Source organism: Mirounga angustirostris, unplaced genomic scaffold (assembly GCF_029215605.1).
Source record: "Mirounga angustirostris isolate CCGP_5_RB_7025 unplaced genomic scaffold, mMirAng1.0.hap1 SCAF_12, whole genome shotgun sequence".
Lineage (NCBI taxonomy): Eukaryota > Metazoa > Chordata > Mammalia > Carnivora > Phocidae > Mirounga > Mirounga angustirostris.
This window is the reverse complement of record NW_026991720.1, coordinates 107,370,652-107,387,495: the sequence shown is the minus strand read 5'-3', so window position 1 is coordinate 107,387,495 and position 16,844 is coordinate 107,370,652. Positions and strand designations below refer to the sequence as shown.

Genomic DNA, 16,844 nt, shown 5'->3' with positions numbered 1-16,844 from the left:
AACCAACTGAGCCACCCAGGAGCCCTGTTCTGCTATCATTTTTGAGGTAACAAATAGACATACTGCATTTTTTTCATCTGCTAAGTGACATTAACCCAGTACAGCACTTCTGATGCCAGTCTGGGAAAAAAGCGACAAGCAACACTGGGATCAATTGGGAATATTGTGAATATGTGTCAGTTAGTGTATGACTGACAGCAAAGTCTGCAGGGCCACTTACACGGTCCTTTCATGGGCCAGGCTCTACTTGAAGCACTTTACATATATGAACTCATGATCCTCACAGCAGCCCTGTGATGATTTATTATTACTCTTATGTTTTTTAGATTATGGATGAAGAAACTAAGGCACAGTGAGGTCAATTTAGTCAAGGTCACACAGCTGGTAACACACAGTCAGGATTCAAATCTAGATGGTCCACGCTCTGAACTGCTCTACCAACCTGTCTCACATATATTTAACACAGGCCTTTAACATAATACTAGTTTTTTAAAATTACGCTCAATAGACTTTCTGTTGTTAAGTCTAACTCTCTGTTGGTGATATCACAATTCTTTGAGAGTCCCAGAGTCCATGAGGTAGGTAAGAATACTAAAATTTGGTTACCATCTAGGGAATTCACAATTCATGCACTTCGAACTTACGACAACTCCAAACTGCGGGCAATGCCTCGGAATCAGAGAATCTTAGAAGATGCCTTAGATATCATTACATATAGTACTTCCACTCTCACTGTCCTTTATCCAACCTAGTTCTAGAATCCATTAATACAGCTACTCACTACCCTTCACCATTCCTCACCCCCCATCTGTGCCCTCGCCCCCATCTGTGCCCTCGCCATGTCCTCATTGTCCTACTCAGGCAACTTAAGTTCTGTCATCAGCCATGATTGTCGCTCCCTTGCAAACACTACTGGATCTTCTGCCTCAACCTTACTTCAGCATACGTGCCCGGCTGAGGCATAACTCTGCTTATATCTCTCCATCTACTCTACGCAGGCACATGTAACTGATAACTAACCTCAAGAGGGCATTTAATGGTGTATGATAATCACAGGAAATTCCTTTAGTCCGTTCACTCTGACACTCCCCTGGATAACTATTTCACACTTTCCTTCTTAAATCTACCATTATTTCTCCCTCAGCCCTAATCTCATTGGATGACCCTGTTTCCTCCACATAGCTAAATCCAATGATCAGTTCTCAGTGGCTCTCTTATCTGACTTATCAGTGGCATCTGACATAGTTGATCATTCTCTTCCCCTGGCTTCTAGGCCTCTCCACCCTCCTGTGTGCATTTTCTCTTCTCTTTCTAGAGTTACTTTCTTGGTGATCTCATTCAGTGTCACTGCTCTGCAAGTTGTATGCTGATGATGTCCCAATATGCATCTTCAGACCAGACACAGACTTTTAAATCCAACTTCAAACAGGACATTTGCATTTGGATGTCTAATGAGCATCTCAAGCTTAAATATCCCAACTGGAGCTCCTACTACCCTTTTCCAATCCAAACTGACTCCTCTTACAATCTACCTCATCTCAATAAAGGCAACTTCATTCTTCTGGATACTCAAATTAAAACCCTTGAAGTGATCTTTGACTCTCTGCTCTCAGACCTCAAATCCAGTCTGTCAGCAAATGTTACTGGCTCAGGCCACTTCTTCCCTGTCACACTTTCATCAGGTTCAAACCACTATCTCTCACATAAATTACTGCAATAACCTCTTAATTAGTATCACTATTTATGCCTGCCATCCTACTGCCTATTTTCAATTCAGTAGCCAGAATGAGCCTATTAAAATTCGTTTTATCATGTTCCTCTCCTACTCAAAACCCTATAATGGTTTCTCATCTCAGAATAAAAAGCAAAATTCTTTTTTTAAAAAGCAAAATTCTTCCAACAATGTATAAGATCCTACATAAACGCATTTCCACACACCCCCAATCATTATCTGACTGACCTCATTGCTCACTATTCTATTTCCTTCCATCACTCTGCTCCAACCACATATAATGCATTGTCCACGTTGTATCCAACTATATTGGTTTCCTTGCCTTTGTCTGAGTAATCCAGGCATGCTCCCACCTCAGGGCATTTGTACTTAAAATTCCCTCTGGCTGGAATATTCTCCTCCCAGATATTTTGGGTTTACACCATCGCTTCTTTCAAAGTCTTCTTCTCAGTGAGATCTTTTCTGCCACTCTATCTAAAATCCACTACTTTTTATCCCTCTCCTTCTCTGCTTTGTTTTTCTCTTTAGCACTCTCTAATATACCATATGCTATTCATTCATGTTGGATAATTTTTTTTCTCTCCCACTAGAAGGCAAAGTTCATGAAGACCAGAGCTTTTGTCTGTTTTGTTCAGTGCTTTATTCTTAGCTGTTAGAAAAACGCCAGCACTTACTAGCCTAGCAGGTACTCAATAAATATTTGTTGAATGCATAGCTAGAATAAAACCCATGATTCATTCTCCAGGCAAAAAAGTGACAGAAATTAAAAGGCACCCAATGTGTAAATCAATCTGGAAGGGAGTTACAATCTTGGGACAGAAGTATGTTGGAGGAAAACAAAAGCAACTATATGATGTCTCATACTTTTCTGAACATAATTTGAAATGACTGTGTAAAAGAGTTCGCTTAATAGCCAATGACTTGAAAATACTGTTTATGTAACAACCAATAATTGGGAAAAAATTTTAGCATTATTATATAACATGTCATCCTACATGGGCATATTAGCATTCTCACATGAATTCTTCAGCAAGATATAAAATAATATACATATTGGGGATACAAATAAATCTTTAACTATCCCCTCACCACTTCCATCCCCAACAATTTTCTGATTTTTCAAGGCAGGAATTCTAGTCCCCAAAAGCAACACAAAAAGCACATTTCCACAACTTTCAATAAAAGTTAACAACTAGAGTTAGTACCTATTCAGAAAAAAACAAGGGCTATTAGTCCTGTCTTTTATTGTTTTTTTCCTTAAAATAGTCTGAATATTTTCTCTTACAAAGAAATATATAATCCAGTGGAAGTGCCCTATGGTATCCACACACAAAAGATAGTATACAAAGTGCCTCCCACTCTCGGATACACTCCCTTTAAATATTAACGTCAAAAAGTTAGTAATATCTGGTTTAACAACTGGCTTACATGACAAACATAAAGCTATGGGGATCACAGAGAGGTTTCCCTCTGAAGGAACTGCAGTGGTCACTGAGATCTGTATTAGGAAGTAAAAACAGAACATTTTTTCCCCCCTCAAAATAAGAATATATAAATTCCCACACTGGGACAGATTCATGGTCTGTAATTCCAGTCTGAAACATTTAAAAATGTTAACAGACTTAATTCTGTGGGAAAACAAAGCTGACATCAATATCAAAAGGCTCTACTGTATGATAATTTCCCTTAACAGCCCCTGAATAATTAGATGTGAATTCACCTAAACCTTTTAGGCCTTTCTCAGTCTCTACACCCAAGTATACTGGAGTAATTAATTTAACATCAAACATATTATGTATCATAACTATGTGAGATGTTAGCACTATAAGACAGGACTCACACCCTGGAGGAGGACAGAAATGTGGATGTATTAAGACAGTAAATACAATATACACAGCAAATTTAAGTGGTTTGGGAAAATAATATGGTAATGGGTTCTGCAAATTTGGGGATGTACTCAAATTCATTCATTTTTGGGGTATTAATAAAATATTTTCTTAGTTCCTACTTTGTGCCAGGCACTGCTTATGGTGCAAGGGATACAGCAATGAACAAAACAAGCAAAACTTCCAGGCCTCATGAAGTTCATATTCTAGTGTTTTGAATAAACATGTTATAATAAATAGCACTGAAATTAGTTCTGCTGTGATTCTGTAGCTTCCTACTTATACTCTCAATTAGAAGGGTAAGAATCGGGGCGCCTGGGTGGCTCAGTCTTTAAGTGTCTGCCTTTGGCTCAGGGCATGATCTCAGGGTCCTGGGATAGAGCCCCACATCAGGCTCCCTGCTTAGCAGGGAGCCTGCTTCTCCCTACTCCCACCGCCCCCTGGCTCTCATGAATAAATAAATAAAATTAAAAAAAAAAAAAGGGTAAGAATCTCCTAAGCAAACACCACATTTTTTAGGGGTACTCAAAGGAAGATTCTTCACCACTAAATTTCTGTTGGTTTAGCATCTAATGAAAAATAAGAGTCAGGTTTAGAAATTTTTTTTTTGAGTGATTCAGAATTTAAACAACATAGTGCTAACAAATCTTTCAGATAATTTTTACTGGCATATTTCTAACCCTCTGCAGTTTTAGTTGAAGGTTATATCTTAAAACTGTATTTTGCCCATATCCTGTAAAGTACGACTTAGGCTAACAAGATTCTCATATCTTGGAACCTCAAATCTTTTTTTTTTTTTTTTTTAGATTTTATTTATTTGAGACAGAGAATGAGAGACAGAGAGCACGAGAGGGGAGAGGGTCAGAGGGAGAAGCAGACCCCCTGCCGAGCAGGGAGCCCGATGTGGGACTCGATCCCGGGACTCCAGGATCATGACCTGAGCCGAAGGCAGTCGCTTAACCAACTGAGCCACCCAGGCGCCCGGAACCTCAAATCTTTTAAGCAGAGGGATCATGGCATGTTATGTTATTACTAATGATAGCTTATTACAGACTTATCAAAACTGCCACTTGGTGCAACCTCACTTCACCTTATAAGGTGGTTGACAGAGATACACTTCACTCCACACACAATCTCTTAAAAATAATTAGAATTGCATCACTTGCTCTACACATGCTCTGGGAAAGGTTTTACTACTTCCAGTTCAGTGTCATGTTCAAGTCAACCCGGAAGATCAGTTAGAATTTTTCATCTGTTTACAAACCTGCAGTTCCACTGCCATTAACAGCTTCCTTGCCCTCATCGTCTTCCTCTTCAGGAAGAGAGCTGTCCATTCTTTCCATCTTGCTGACAGATGTAGTTCGTTTTCTTTGGGATTCGGTGTCAAACTCATTATCGAAGAGGACCTGATCAACTGGATCTGGCTGGAAAGGGCTGCGTTCTGCTGGAGGTTTGGGAGTTCCATAGAAGTTTCCTGAAATGGACAAAATAACGGCAGCTGAAAGGACTGATTTGAATTGAGAGTCAGAACACATGGTCCAATGTATGTCTCTGCCCTGCTGCCATATACCGAGGCTTCTGAATGGCCAAAAGGAAGCCCAAATGCTTCTTCTTGGGAGCAGAGGAGGGAGAAAGAACAGAAAGAACTAATTTCTCAAGTGCTCATGTATATTCTAACATTATCTAACTTTTTAATACTATTTGTACTAAGGATAGATAGGAAGTTGACTTCATGTACACAGATTATTTATTCCTATAGGGCTTGCTTTGCATGGGCTCTAAATTAGGGCCTGATTTGTGAATTTAAATGCATCAATGCTCTTGTGTAAGACTAATTGGTATAGGGGCGCCTGGGTGGCTCAGTTGGTTAAGCGACTGCCTTCGGCTCAGGTCATGATCCTGGAGTCCCTGGATCGAGTCCCGGATCAGGCTCCCTGCTCAGCGAGGAGCCTGCTTCTCCCTCTAACCCTCCCCCCGTCATGTACTCTCTCTCTCTCTCATTCTCACTCTCTCAAATAAATAAATAAATCTTTAAAAAAAAAAAGACTAATTGGTATAGGAAGTGGGAGTAAAGGAAGAGAAAACGAACTCAAATAATTTTGTTCTGATGTGTAACATAATGAACTATTTTGGTAAAATGAGAAAATATGTGGGTAAAGGATAAAGCTAAGAACCAGTGTGTGCTGAAATGTAGGCTGTTTATGTAAAAGTAATTTTTAGGTTCTCTGAGCATTCTAATTATATTATTTTATTTGACAATTTATTGAACAAATAGAGACATTATTAGCATAATTCAATATTGGCTTACTCTCAGGAAAGCAAGAAATACTTTAATATTCTAAGTCTTGAGGATCAGGAATTTTTGCAGTAAAAATAAATATTCCAGAGTAGAATGAAAACAATTGCATGTCTTCTTAATTTGTCATGCAGTTCCCAGTAGGCAGTCAAATACAATGGAAAACCACTCAAAAGGTCTAACTACATTAACAGTTTTTGGCTCCTGCTGGTTTCAACCTTTTATCAGCCACTATGCTAATGCTATTGAAAGATATGGTTAGGGAATAAAATATTCATGATCTTCTTTCATTCATTTATTTTTTAAAATCACACCTTCTAATGAAATTCCTGGGCTCCTAAGGATGCAATTAAGATGCTCATCACATAAAGTAATTTAATGGGGTATACAATGAATTATTTGTCCCAGATGAAAAAAAGTATAGGTTGTTCACCATAATACTGAGGCAAATCTACAGATCACTTTACCTTTGGTCATGTGTGCCTTGAGGGAAAAGCATTAAGATAAATTCTTTGGACATCTGACTTTGGGTGGTAATTGTCATTAAAATATTCAAGACAAAACAACGAAATCAAACCAAAAAATTTTTCAACTACATCTTGCCTCTCCCCACTCTACTACTCCCTTGCTCCCAAATCCATATCTGAAATGGAGTTACCCCTGTCAGGCAGATGGATGCGAAGATTTGTATTTAAAACACTCAGAGAGTCTCTGCAAACTTTCTAGCCCACAGTAAAACAAGGACCCAGTGAAGAGGCCATCTCACACTTCTCTGGGGCAGAGGGCCCAGAAACGTTCCAAAGAGAGGTCTGGTTGGGGAACAGGATGCTCCAGGATATCAATTTTTCCTGCATTGTGTCCAACAATCATGCTACCCAGGAATTTGGACATTCCGTGACAAAAATCAAACATCCACCTTCCCTAAGGACGGTAGTTCTAGTAGCAACACTAGATACACATTTTATTGCGTAGTCTTAGTAATTATTATCTCACTCTAGGGAGTTTAACTGTTTTCTAGGGTGAAATCAGACAAATTTAGGATATTTTGATTGCCACCCATGATCATTAAGATTTTAGGACTTCATAACAAATTCTGGCAGTTTCCTTACTTAAACACAATTATTGGACTTAAAGAAAACTAGCGTTGCTTATAAGGAAATTAGGACTATTTTTCTTGAGTTGTTGGTAAGTATCAAGATTTCAGATACAGCAATGCATAAAAATGACATGGTTTGTGAATCCTGACTATAGTTATTGACAGAAAAGGTTTTCATCTTTTTGAAGCTTTTAGAAGGGTTTTTTTCCCCTTTTTTCTTTTCTGAAGGTTTTTTCATTTTTCAAGAAGAACTACCAACTATTAAATATTTTAAATACATACAGAATCAGAGACAATTTTATTAGACACATCCTTATTTGTTTATTTAACTTCTGCCGGATTCCTTTCAGGTCTCCCTTTTGTCCCCCTCTTTAAGGACATATATACACGGTCACTTGTTCAATTAAGGTCATAACTTCCTGTCAGTCCTTCCCATGCTCTCCCTGAGTTGCTCTGAAGTTGGTATGTGTCATTTCCCTGCACACTGTGTACAACTAGGGCATGTATATGCATATATAACATATAAATACCATTGTTTTCATAAAAGGTTCATAAAGGTTTTTCTAACATTTCGTGCCTTTTTTATAAACAGTATGCTCTATGTGTTCTTTTCCAACTTTCCTTTTATACAATTATATTTCTAAGACTTGTTCCTGTTCATTCATGTAGATTCAAGTTTATTGAATTGCTGTATAATAGTCTGTTTTCATGAACAAGTTAAAATGCATTTTATGAATTTCCCTACTAAAACAGAGTTGTTTCCATTCTTTCACTATTTCAAATAACGCTGTAATGACTGTTCTGGTATGTGACTACATATGCACATAGATAAAGATTTCTCTAGAGCAGGCATCCAGAGAGGAAACTGCTGGGTCAGAGCTAAGTGCATCTTCAAATTTACTAGCTATTGCCAAAATGCTCCCCAAAGGGATTGTATCATTTTATACTCTTGCCAGCAGTATATGGGAGTTTCCACTTCTCACAATTATCAGACTTTAAAATTTCTGTCAACCTGATGGGTGTGAAACGGTACATTTCAATTTGCATTTCCTTTAAATTTAGCACACAGCAATTATAATATGTAATATGCCACTTTGTCATCGCCCATGTTCTTATACTTAACAGAGGAAAATGAGGGAGAATGTCTTTGTGATCTAAGGACAGAGAAGGACTTCTTAAACAAAACTTCAAAAGCACAAACCCTAAGAAAAACAGTGATAAATCTGACATATAAAAACTAAGGATTTCTGCTTAATGAAGAAACACATGGACAAGCATAGTAAGTGACAGAACAGGAGAAAATATCTATATCCAATAAAGAATTAATGTCTAAATAAATATCTAAATATCTAAGGAATGTCCACAAACTGGAATGTGGATTGAGATCCCACTTTTAAAAAAATGTACAGTCAAATGAAAAGACAATTTGCGGAAGTCCAAAACACTAACAAGCATATAAAAAGATATTCCAACTCTCTGACACTTCTACAACCCACTTCTACAGGAGATCCCACTTCTACAACCATCAGATTGGCAAAATGATACAGCTGGACGGTGAGGACATGGAATCTTTATTCTAGCTGCTACAGGAACCAACCCCTCAAGCACGGCTGCGGGAAAGCAGCTGCAGAGCTGCCTCGACTCCTTCATCAGATTTAGTACCTGCAGACCTTATAGCCCGACAGTTCTGCCCCTGGGTATATGTGCCATGGACATCCTCACACAGGTCTAGAAGAAGAGGATGCTGCAGCTCTATCTGTGGTGAGGGGGTGCTGGAAGCAATCTGGAAGTCAATTACTACAAGAGGGGTTAAGTAGAATGCAGTGGATCGCTGTGCAGTGGTTAAAAAAAGCAATGAATTACATGTAAATATAGGACAGCGACATGGCTGAATCTAAAAAACACTGAAATAACTGAGAACACTTAAAAACTGAATGAGATATAGAACACAGTCCAGATGCAAATAATACATGCATACACAGAAGACACATTTTGCGAGAATGCATATGAACAAAAGCATGCAGATTAAACACATCCGAATGGTTGCCTCTAAAAAGGGAGGTGAATGAGGCCAGGCTATTGGCCTCAAAATAAAAAATAAGTAGTGGTCATTTCCTCTCAGAAGTCTTCACTGGCCACCTTATCTAAATAAGACGTTTCTACTCTTTTCTTTAAAGCTCTTATTTTCGTTTTCTTCATAACGTCTCCTTTTATAGTGATTTTGCTTGTTGTCTGACTGCTTTTCCTACTCGGATATAGGATTTATTAAGGCAGCACCATTTCAGTATTGTTCACCACAGTATCTCTAGCACGTTGTAGGTACTTAATAAATGGGTTGCTGAATGAACGAATGAATGAATGAGTTGTGGGAGCTAAGCCCAGAAAGCACAGCTGGGGCAAACTGAGCAGGCAAAAAGGAAATCACAGAAGACTCTGAAGAGGAGACACAAGCGGAGCAGCGGTGGAGGAAGACGAGCATGAGAGCAATGGGCAGGTGGGTTAGACATGGGGAAGAAACAGCCGCAGAAGCCCAGACATGAGCTTGTCCAGAGCCTACGAAGTCGTGTGAGAGTGAAAAGAAATGCATCGTGAAAGCTGTTACAGAGGAAGAAATGACTAGATTTGGTGATGGAAACTCTAAGGAAGAGGAGGGAGTAAATGATGACTCCACCATTTTGAGCCCAGGGTACAGCTAAAGAGAGAAATTACGAAGAATTATTCTTTTGGACAGAACATCAATGCATACTTGGATATGTTGAATTCAAGGTTAGTGTTCATCGAACACCATCTCTAGGCACTGAAGATACTACTAAGACATGATGCGGCTTTCACCAAGCTTGTGAAAAAGGCAACTATAACAGCATGAGAAAGCAATGATGGAGAAGTAGAGCGTGGATGGGAGTGGACAAGCTTGCCAGTAAAGAGTGTCAGGTAAGGGAGAACAAAAGATGGAACACAGCATCATTTAAAAATTGAAACTGATCTTAAGTCTCTACTTCTAGAAACAAGTGGGTAGAAAAGAGATATGAAAAGAAAACCAATTATTCCATTTTTGTTGTTTTCCCCCCAATCTATATTCTCTTTTCTCCAAGAGAGCCAAGCTATAGATTTTTTTAAGTGCACAGTATTTGGATTCCTAACCACAAACAGAAAGCAAACAACAAACACTTGTTGAGTTCATTTGATGAATATGAATTACCACAAAATATGCAAACTGGTTGTTTTGAAGGATTTCAGTATATTCTTCACAATCAGCTTTATAATATGATGGAACGCTTCTGCTTAATTACTTAATCCCATTTTAGGTAGTAAATTACAAACAGGCTAACCAAAAGAAAACTTCCCCAAAGACCAACAGAAGACAATTAAAAAAAAAATATTTTACTGATCAATTTCCCTTTGAAGTAATTCCAGCCATTCAGATAGTTCTCTGGGTTGCTGCTGTTGTCAGTATTGGGGGACATACCGTCATACGTTCCACTTTCTAATAATGCTCCACTCTCTTCCAGTGCTTTGAACTGTTCAACAGAAATGAAGTTATAGTCCACCCCTGGTACTTCCCCATCCCTGGGGGCCCTTGTAGTGCCTAAGGAAAAAAAAACAAGAAAAAAAATAGGTTGCTTTTAAACTTACAAAATATTGAGAATAATAGAAAATACAGTCTATAGAGAACACATGGGAGAAACACACTACTGAATATATGTACCTTCTAGAAAGACAACCAGAAAATTTTAGGCAACATTTTTAGGTGAAAATAGGACAATAACGTAGAATGACTAAATATACTTTAATATAATCTACATATAGCTACGAAATACAAACCACAAAGGCTAAAAAGAGTTCTAGTGTCAAATTAACATCTGAAGGAAAGATAAATCTACCAATGATAAGACTTCATATTTTGGGGGACATGGTTATTCTTTTTTTTTTTTAATTGAAGTATAGTTGACACACAATATTAGTTTCAGTGTATACAGATTTCATTTTTATCAAGCTACCTTATGTATTTTTCTTCCCTGGTATAAGTGAAGAGAGAAACAATTTTTAAAAGTTCTTTTAATGCACTTTAGTTTTAAAATTTGGTCAAATATTAATTATGAAATTATTTTAGTTTAATGAATAAAGGACTTAAAGCTTAAGATAGGTATTCATATATTGCTTCTCAGCCATTATTCTCTTTAAGTAATTTTAAAAATTTAAGAAGTACAGTGTTTAATGAAATACACTATGGCAACAGAATAGTAAATTCCTATCAAGGAATTCGCACTAAAGTAAAATCTCTTATTTATTTATTTATTTTTAAGATTTTATTTATTTGCGAGAGAGAATGAGAGACAGAGAGCATGAGAGGGAGGAGGGTCAGAGGGAGAAGCAGACTCCCTGCCGAGCAGGGAGCCCGATGTGGGACTCGATCCCGGGACTCCAGGATCATGACCTGAGCAGAAGGCAGTCGCTTAATCAACTGAGCCACCCAGGCGCCCTGCAGTGTTTTTTTTTTTTTTTTTTAAGATTTTATTTATTTATTTGAGAGAGAGAGAGTGAGAGAGAGCATGAGAGGGAGGAGGGTCAGAGGGAGAAGCAGACCCCCTGCTGAGCAGGGAGCCGATGCGGGACTCGATCCAGGGACTCCAGGATCATGACCTGAGCCGAAGGCAGTCGCTTAACCAACTGAGCCACCCAGGTGCCCTAAAGTAAAATCTTTTAGATCAAAGTATAAATTCAGGTATGGCAGCGTTGCTACATTTGACTGAATTTTACTGAATATGATTCAACGTTTCTGTGAACTGATACTAGAAAAATTATTTCAAATAGTAGAGAATACAAAAAAAGAGACCCAAGTATTTAGCCTCAAAACAGAGTTGGGATATTGCAGCAAATCCTGCACAAGAATCCCTTTCCAGATCTTTTCTTCCACTTATGCTCCCTAGTCATTAATGGCGCTCCAAGCCAGAAGGCAGAGAGTCCACCATCTTAGGTTCCTCCCTCTATTCCACATCTGGTTAGGAAATCTGGTTGATTCCATCTCCTCAATACCTCTAGGGTTTATACACTTTTCTTCATTCTCACACTCATCTAATTCATATCACTATCTATGGTCTGTTTTGTTGGTCTCATAGGGTCAACCCTTACTTCTCCCTGGCTATGATCCTTACCTAGACTGCAGCCACTGACATTTCTAAAACAATCATCTGAGCAAAAAACCTCTAAATCTATCAAAGGTTTCCCATGATCTTTAGCAATAACAATCCTCTTCAGGTTCTTTTTTGCCTCACCCCTTTAACATTCTAGGCTTTAACCATAATAGTGTTTTTTTTTTTATTATTTCTTTTACACTTGCTTACCTCCACAAGGCCTTTCTCCAAGTCATCCCTTTCCCTGGAAGACTTCCTCTTCCCTTTCCCACTCTTACCTCAGCTGACATCTACTCATCCTTTACATCCTGGCTTAAGAAGTTTCTTTAGAGGACCTTCCCTGACTCCCACCTGGGATGGAACATGAAGGAATGATGTCTACATGGTTCAAACTAATAGTCCCAAGCCTTAACACAGTGAAGAATCATAGTAGGTACTCGATATAGACAGTGGTCAAGTAAATTATGTGAAATTTTACACAAATATAATTAGCACAGTACCTGGAAATACGCTATTATTATAATTAATGGAAGATTATTAATTGCTCTTATTTTTTAGTTGTAGTACATTCTATTATATTCTGTAACCTGAAAAAAATTCACAAAGGTGATAATAAAACATTAATGGTAACAATCTCAGAAAATTATTTAGACAATACTATAAGCAACAAAGTACATTCAATAAGCTTCCCCCTTGTTCTTACCGAACTTTTTATTTTTAAAATGAGCATTTCTTTATCTGTTTTATATCACAGAGGATAAAAAAGCTGGAAAACATAACTTTTTTGTTAAAATATTTTTGTCATTGTCAAATTTTTGTTTTCTCATGCATTGGCTAAACTACATTGTTAGATTCCCCAAATCAACAGCTTTTAGCTCCATATTAACTAAAAATTAACACTGGAAAATAAATTTAATGATTAAATTTAACACTTATAATTATCTGTGATAGATAGAAAAACGTGGCCCCAATATTTTGTACCTCCTCTCATTAAGAGATGGGGCGGCCTACTGCTTCACCTCTGAAATCTGGACTGGATTTACGATTTGCTTTGAAAAGTTTAATGTGGAGGATGTGATGTTGTACAAGTTCAGGAGTCTAGACTTCCATCTTTGCTTTCTTGGAATGGTTCCACCACCAAGTATGGAAGTCCAGGTTACACTACGATGTGAGAGCCCCAGCCAACAAATAGCACCAAGGTTCCAGACATGTGACTGAGGCCATCTTAGACCCTCCAACCCCAGTGGAGGTGCCAACGACTGCAGCCACATAAGTGGTCCCGGTTGAGCTCATCTAACTCATGGAATCATGAGAAATAATACATGATAGTTATTTTTCTAGGTTGTTCTAGGGTGATTTGTTATGCAGCAAAGGCTAATTGAAATATTATCCAAATAAACTCTACTATAAAATATACTGATTATAGGGCACCTGGGTGGCTCAGTTGGTTAAGCAACTGCCTTCGGCTCAGGTCATGATCCTGGAGTCCCTGGTTCGAGTCCCGCATCGGGCTCCCTGCTCAGCAGGGAGTTTGCTTTGTCCTCTGACCCTATCCCCTCTCATGTGTTCTCTCTCTCTCAAATAAATAAATAAAATCTTTAAAAATATATATATACTGATTATATAAAACCTGAAAAACCCGATTTAAGAGCAAACCATATTATAGATAATACTATAAAAAGAGCACTGATGCAAGGGGCAGGAGCTACTCCGTGTTTTAGTCTGGAATTGTTAGTAATCATACGATTTTAAGCAAGTACTTAATCCCTCTGTGCTTCATTCTCTTTCTGCAAAGTGATGTTAAGCAAGGTGATGTTCATGATGCTTTCCATGAGTAGATATGAAATGCCATGTGTGACACATATATATATTTCCAAGACTTAAGAAGATTTAATGTTACTTCTCTACAAATATAGGTATTACAAATTTTCACATTCTCTCTCCAAAAATGTGTAATCCCAATACACATAAAAAGTTCTCTCCTTTCACCTACCCTACCTTATTGCCTTCAGCATTCCAGAAAATTTATATTGGTATTCTCCTGATACTTTATATATTTAATGTAAAGCTTTCTATATCACCTCTAGTCTCTACTATATTTCTCCTTTTTACATAAAAATTCCTCCAAGTTCTGTTTACTCACAGTCTCCCAACTCCTCTCTTCTGTCTCTTGAGCCCATTCCAATTAGATCACTGCCCCAACCACTCCACTGAGACAATCTGCTGTGTTCATCAGGAGTCTCCACTTTGCTTAACCCAATGCTCAAGTCTCAGTCCTAGTATTACCTGACCTATCAAGATTTGATATAACTGATCATTCCCCTCTTTTGTTTTATTCTGAAATATACAGACAGGTACATAAGACATATATGTAAAGTTTGACAAGTAATAACAAAGCAAACCCACTCAAGTGAAGAAACAGTATCACCAGGAGGTCAAAAGCCCCCTTGTACACCTCCAATCATAAATCTCTCCTTCCCCCACCCCCAAAAGTACCCACCATCTTGACATTTGTGATGATTTCCTTTCTTCTTTAAATTTTTTTTTTTACCAACTACATAATGCATTCCTAAGCAACAAAGCTTAGTTTTGCCTCTTTTGTAATTTCATATGAATGGAATCATGCCATATGCATCCTTTTATGTCCACATTAACACTTGGAGTCAGGTTTTTAAACTTCTGCCAACATGTGAAGGCATCTCACTGTGTATTTAATGTGCAACTGATTTATGAGATCACACATTCTTTTTCAAATATTTACTAGCCGTAGAGATTTCTTCTGTTGTGAAGTGACTATTCAAGGCTTTTGCCACTTCTCTGTTGGTTTGCCTATCTTCTAAAACTTGACTTGTAGTTCTTTACTACAGTACTTCATCAAATCTAAGTAATCAACAGCTTCCAAAATGCACCACTATTTTATCACTAAAAAAGAAAACTGGCAATTAAAATCAAAAGATTACATCTATTGTAAGATACAATTGTAGAGAGGCTAACATGTGAAATAACTGTGTCTTACTATTGATAAAGCACTGCAGTCCTTTGTCAGATATACGTGTTGCAAAGGGGGTTTCTGCAAAAATGTGAAATAAGGGGGAGCCTGGGTGGCACAGTCGGTTGGGCATCCGACTACTGGTTTTGACTTGGGTCATGGTCTCCAGCCCCACAGCGGGCTCTGTGCTCAGCATAGTCTGCTTAAGATTCTCTCTCCCTTTCCAACTCTGCCCCTCCCACTCATGCTTTCTCTCTAAAACGAATAAATAAATCTTTTTTAAAAAATGCTTTCTAGAAACAGTACTTTCTGCAAAATCGTGTTCCCCAAATAGTGGAGATTACTGAGAAAACAGGGTCAGGGTTGATTTCTCAAAACCTATTGCAACTTTGTAACCAGAGCCTAGCAAAATCAGTAACAACCCTAATTAAAAACACTAAGACAGCTTAAAAGATATTTTAAATTCCTGATAAAAATACCAGTGTAAATAAAATACTTTGTCTTTAAATAACAATTTTAAAAAAAGAAAAGATAGCTTGACAGGGGTATAAGGAGGGTTGGAGCTACTGAATAATGAAGATAAGGCAAAAGATGTAATAAATGATTTTTAAATTAAAGTACATGTCCAAATTGAGAAAAGAGGCCAAATCGAGGTGAATGGGCATTATGCACAGTGCATGCAACATTCAACTATGTTTGTATATTCTGTTTACTTGCTGCTACTTGATGACACAAAACATTAGCTTACTGGGGAAAATGGAGTAAGAACCAATATTACCTTCATTAAATTGACATCATTATCCTACCTACTTACCAATCATATATGAACTTACTTGTGTTACAGAAACAAACACTGTAGCAGAATAGACAGTATCTTCTCCCACTCTGATTTTTTTCATCTTTTTTAATGGTCTTTTAATGATAGTAGTTTTTCATTTTATTGTAGTCAAATTTATCAATCCTTTCCTTTATAGCTAATGCTTCTGTGTCTTGTTGAAGAAATCCTTCCTAAGGCCATGGAGACATTCTATATTCTTTGTAAAAGCATTACAACTTTGCCTTTCACACCTAGTACTTTAATGCACTAAAATAGATCTTATTCGGCCTGATGGGAGGTAGTAGTCCAACTTCTTTTTTTTCCAGATGGCTATTCAACACACTTATTGAAAAGTCAATTATTTTCCCCTCTGATCAGGCAAAGTCACTTCTTTCATAGAAATCTCATATAGAAATGTTTAGATAAAACTGGATGTGTTATTGGGCTATTACATCCTATTTACCCACTGACCAGTCCTGCACCATTATCATGGTGCTATAATTAATACATTTCTATGATAAATCTTGGTATAGAATAGAAAAAGTCCACCTATTTTGTTTTCTCTATTTACAGCCCTTCCATATAAAACCTGGAATCAGAGAAATAGGCTAAGAATGCTGGAATTTTTATGGGATTAGAATGAATCTATTAATCAATTTAAGGAGAACTCCTGTCTTCACCATATTGAATCTTTAATCCAGGAACAAGAAATCGGTCAGTATATTCAGATCTTCTTTATGGCCCCTTAATTTTATCTTACAGAAGTCTTTACACTTCTTTAGAGATTAATTTCTAGGTATTTCAAATGCCTATATGCTATTATAAATATCTTTTTGTAAATTTTCATTTTCTAATTATTAATGATATAAAAGAAGACAATTGTGGGAATCTACTTG

At 37.5% G+C, this 16,844-nt stretch overlaps 1 protein-coding gene across 1 annotated transcript; it reads right to left on the bottom strand.

The window, feature by feature from the left end:
• Window positions 1-4,748: 4,748 nt before the first annotated feature.
• Window positions 4,749-16,439, bottom strand: LOC135362162 (membrane-associated guanylate kinase, WW and PDZ domain-containing protein 3-like). Its single transcript, XM_064575592.1, has 3 exons — window positions 16,412-16,439; window positions 10,477-10,596; window positions 4,749-5,092 (listed from the first exon to the last, which is right to left on the bottom strand). Exons 1-3 carry the CDS (start codon window positions 16,437-16,439, stop codon window positions 4,875-4,877), a joined length of 366 nt encoding a protein of 121 aa, XP_064431662.1. The 3' UTR covers window positions 4,749-4,874.
• Between the last annotated feature and the right edge of the window lie 405 nt (window positions 16,440-16,844).

Coding starts and splice junctions, on each gene's coding strand:
- LOC135362162 (XM_064575592.1), bottom strand. CDS start 16,439: ATGATAATGGTGCAGGACTGGTCAGTGG. Junction 10,597..16,411: donor GGTGCAGGACTGGTCAGTGG/GTAAATAGGATG, acceptor TTTTTTCCTTAG/GCACTACAAGGGCCCCCAGG. Junction 5,093..10,476: donor AGAAAGTGGAACGTATGACG/GTATGTCCCCCA, acceptor TGTCCATTTCAG/GAAACTTCTATGGAACTCCC.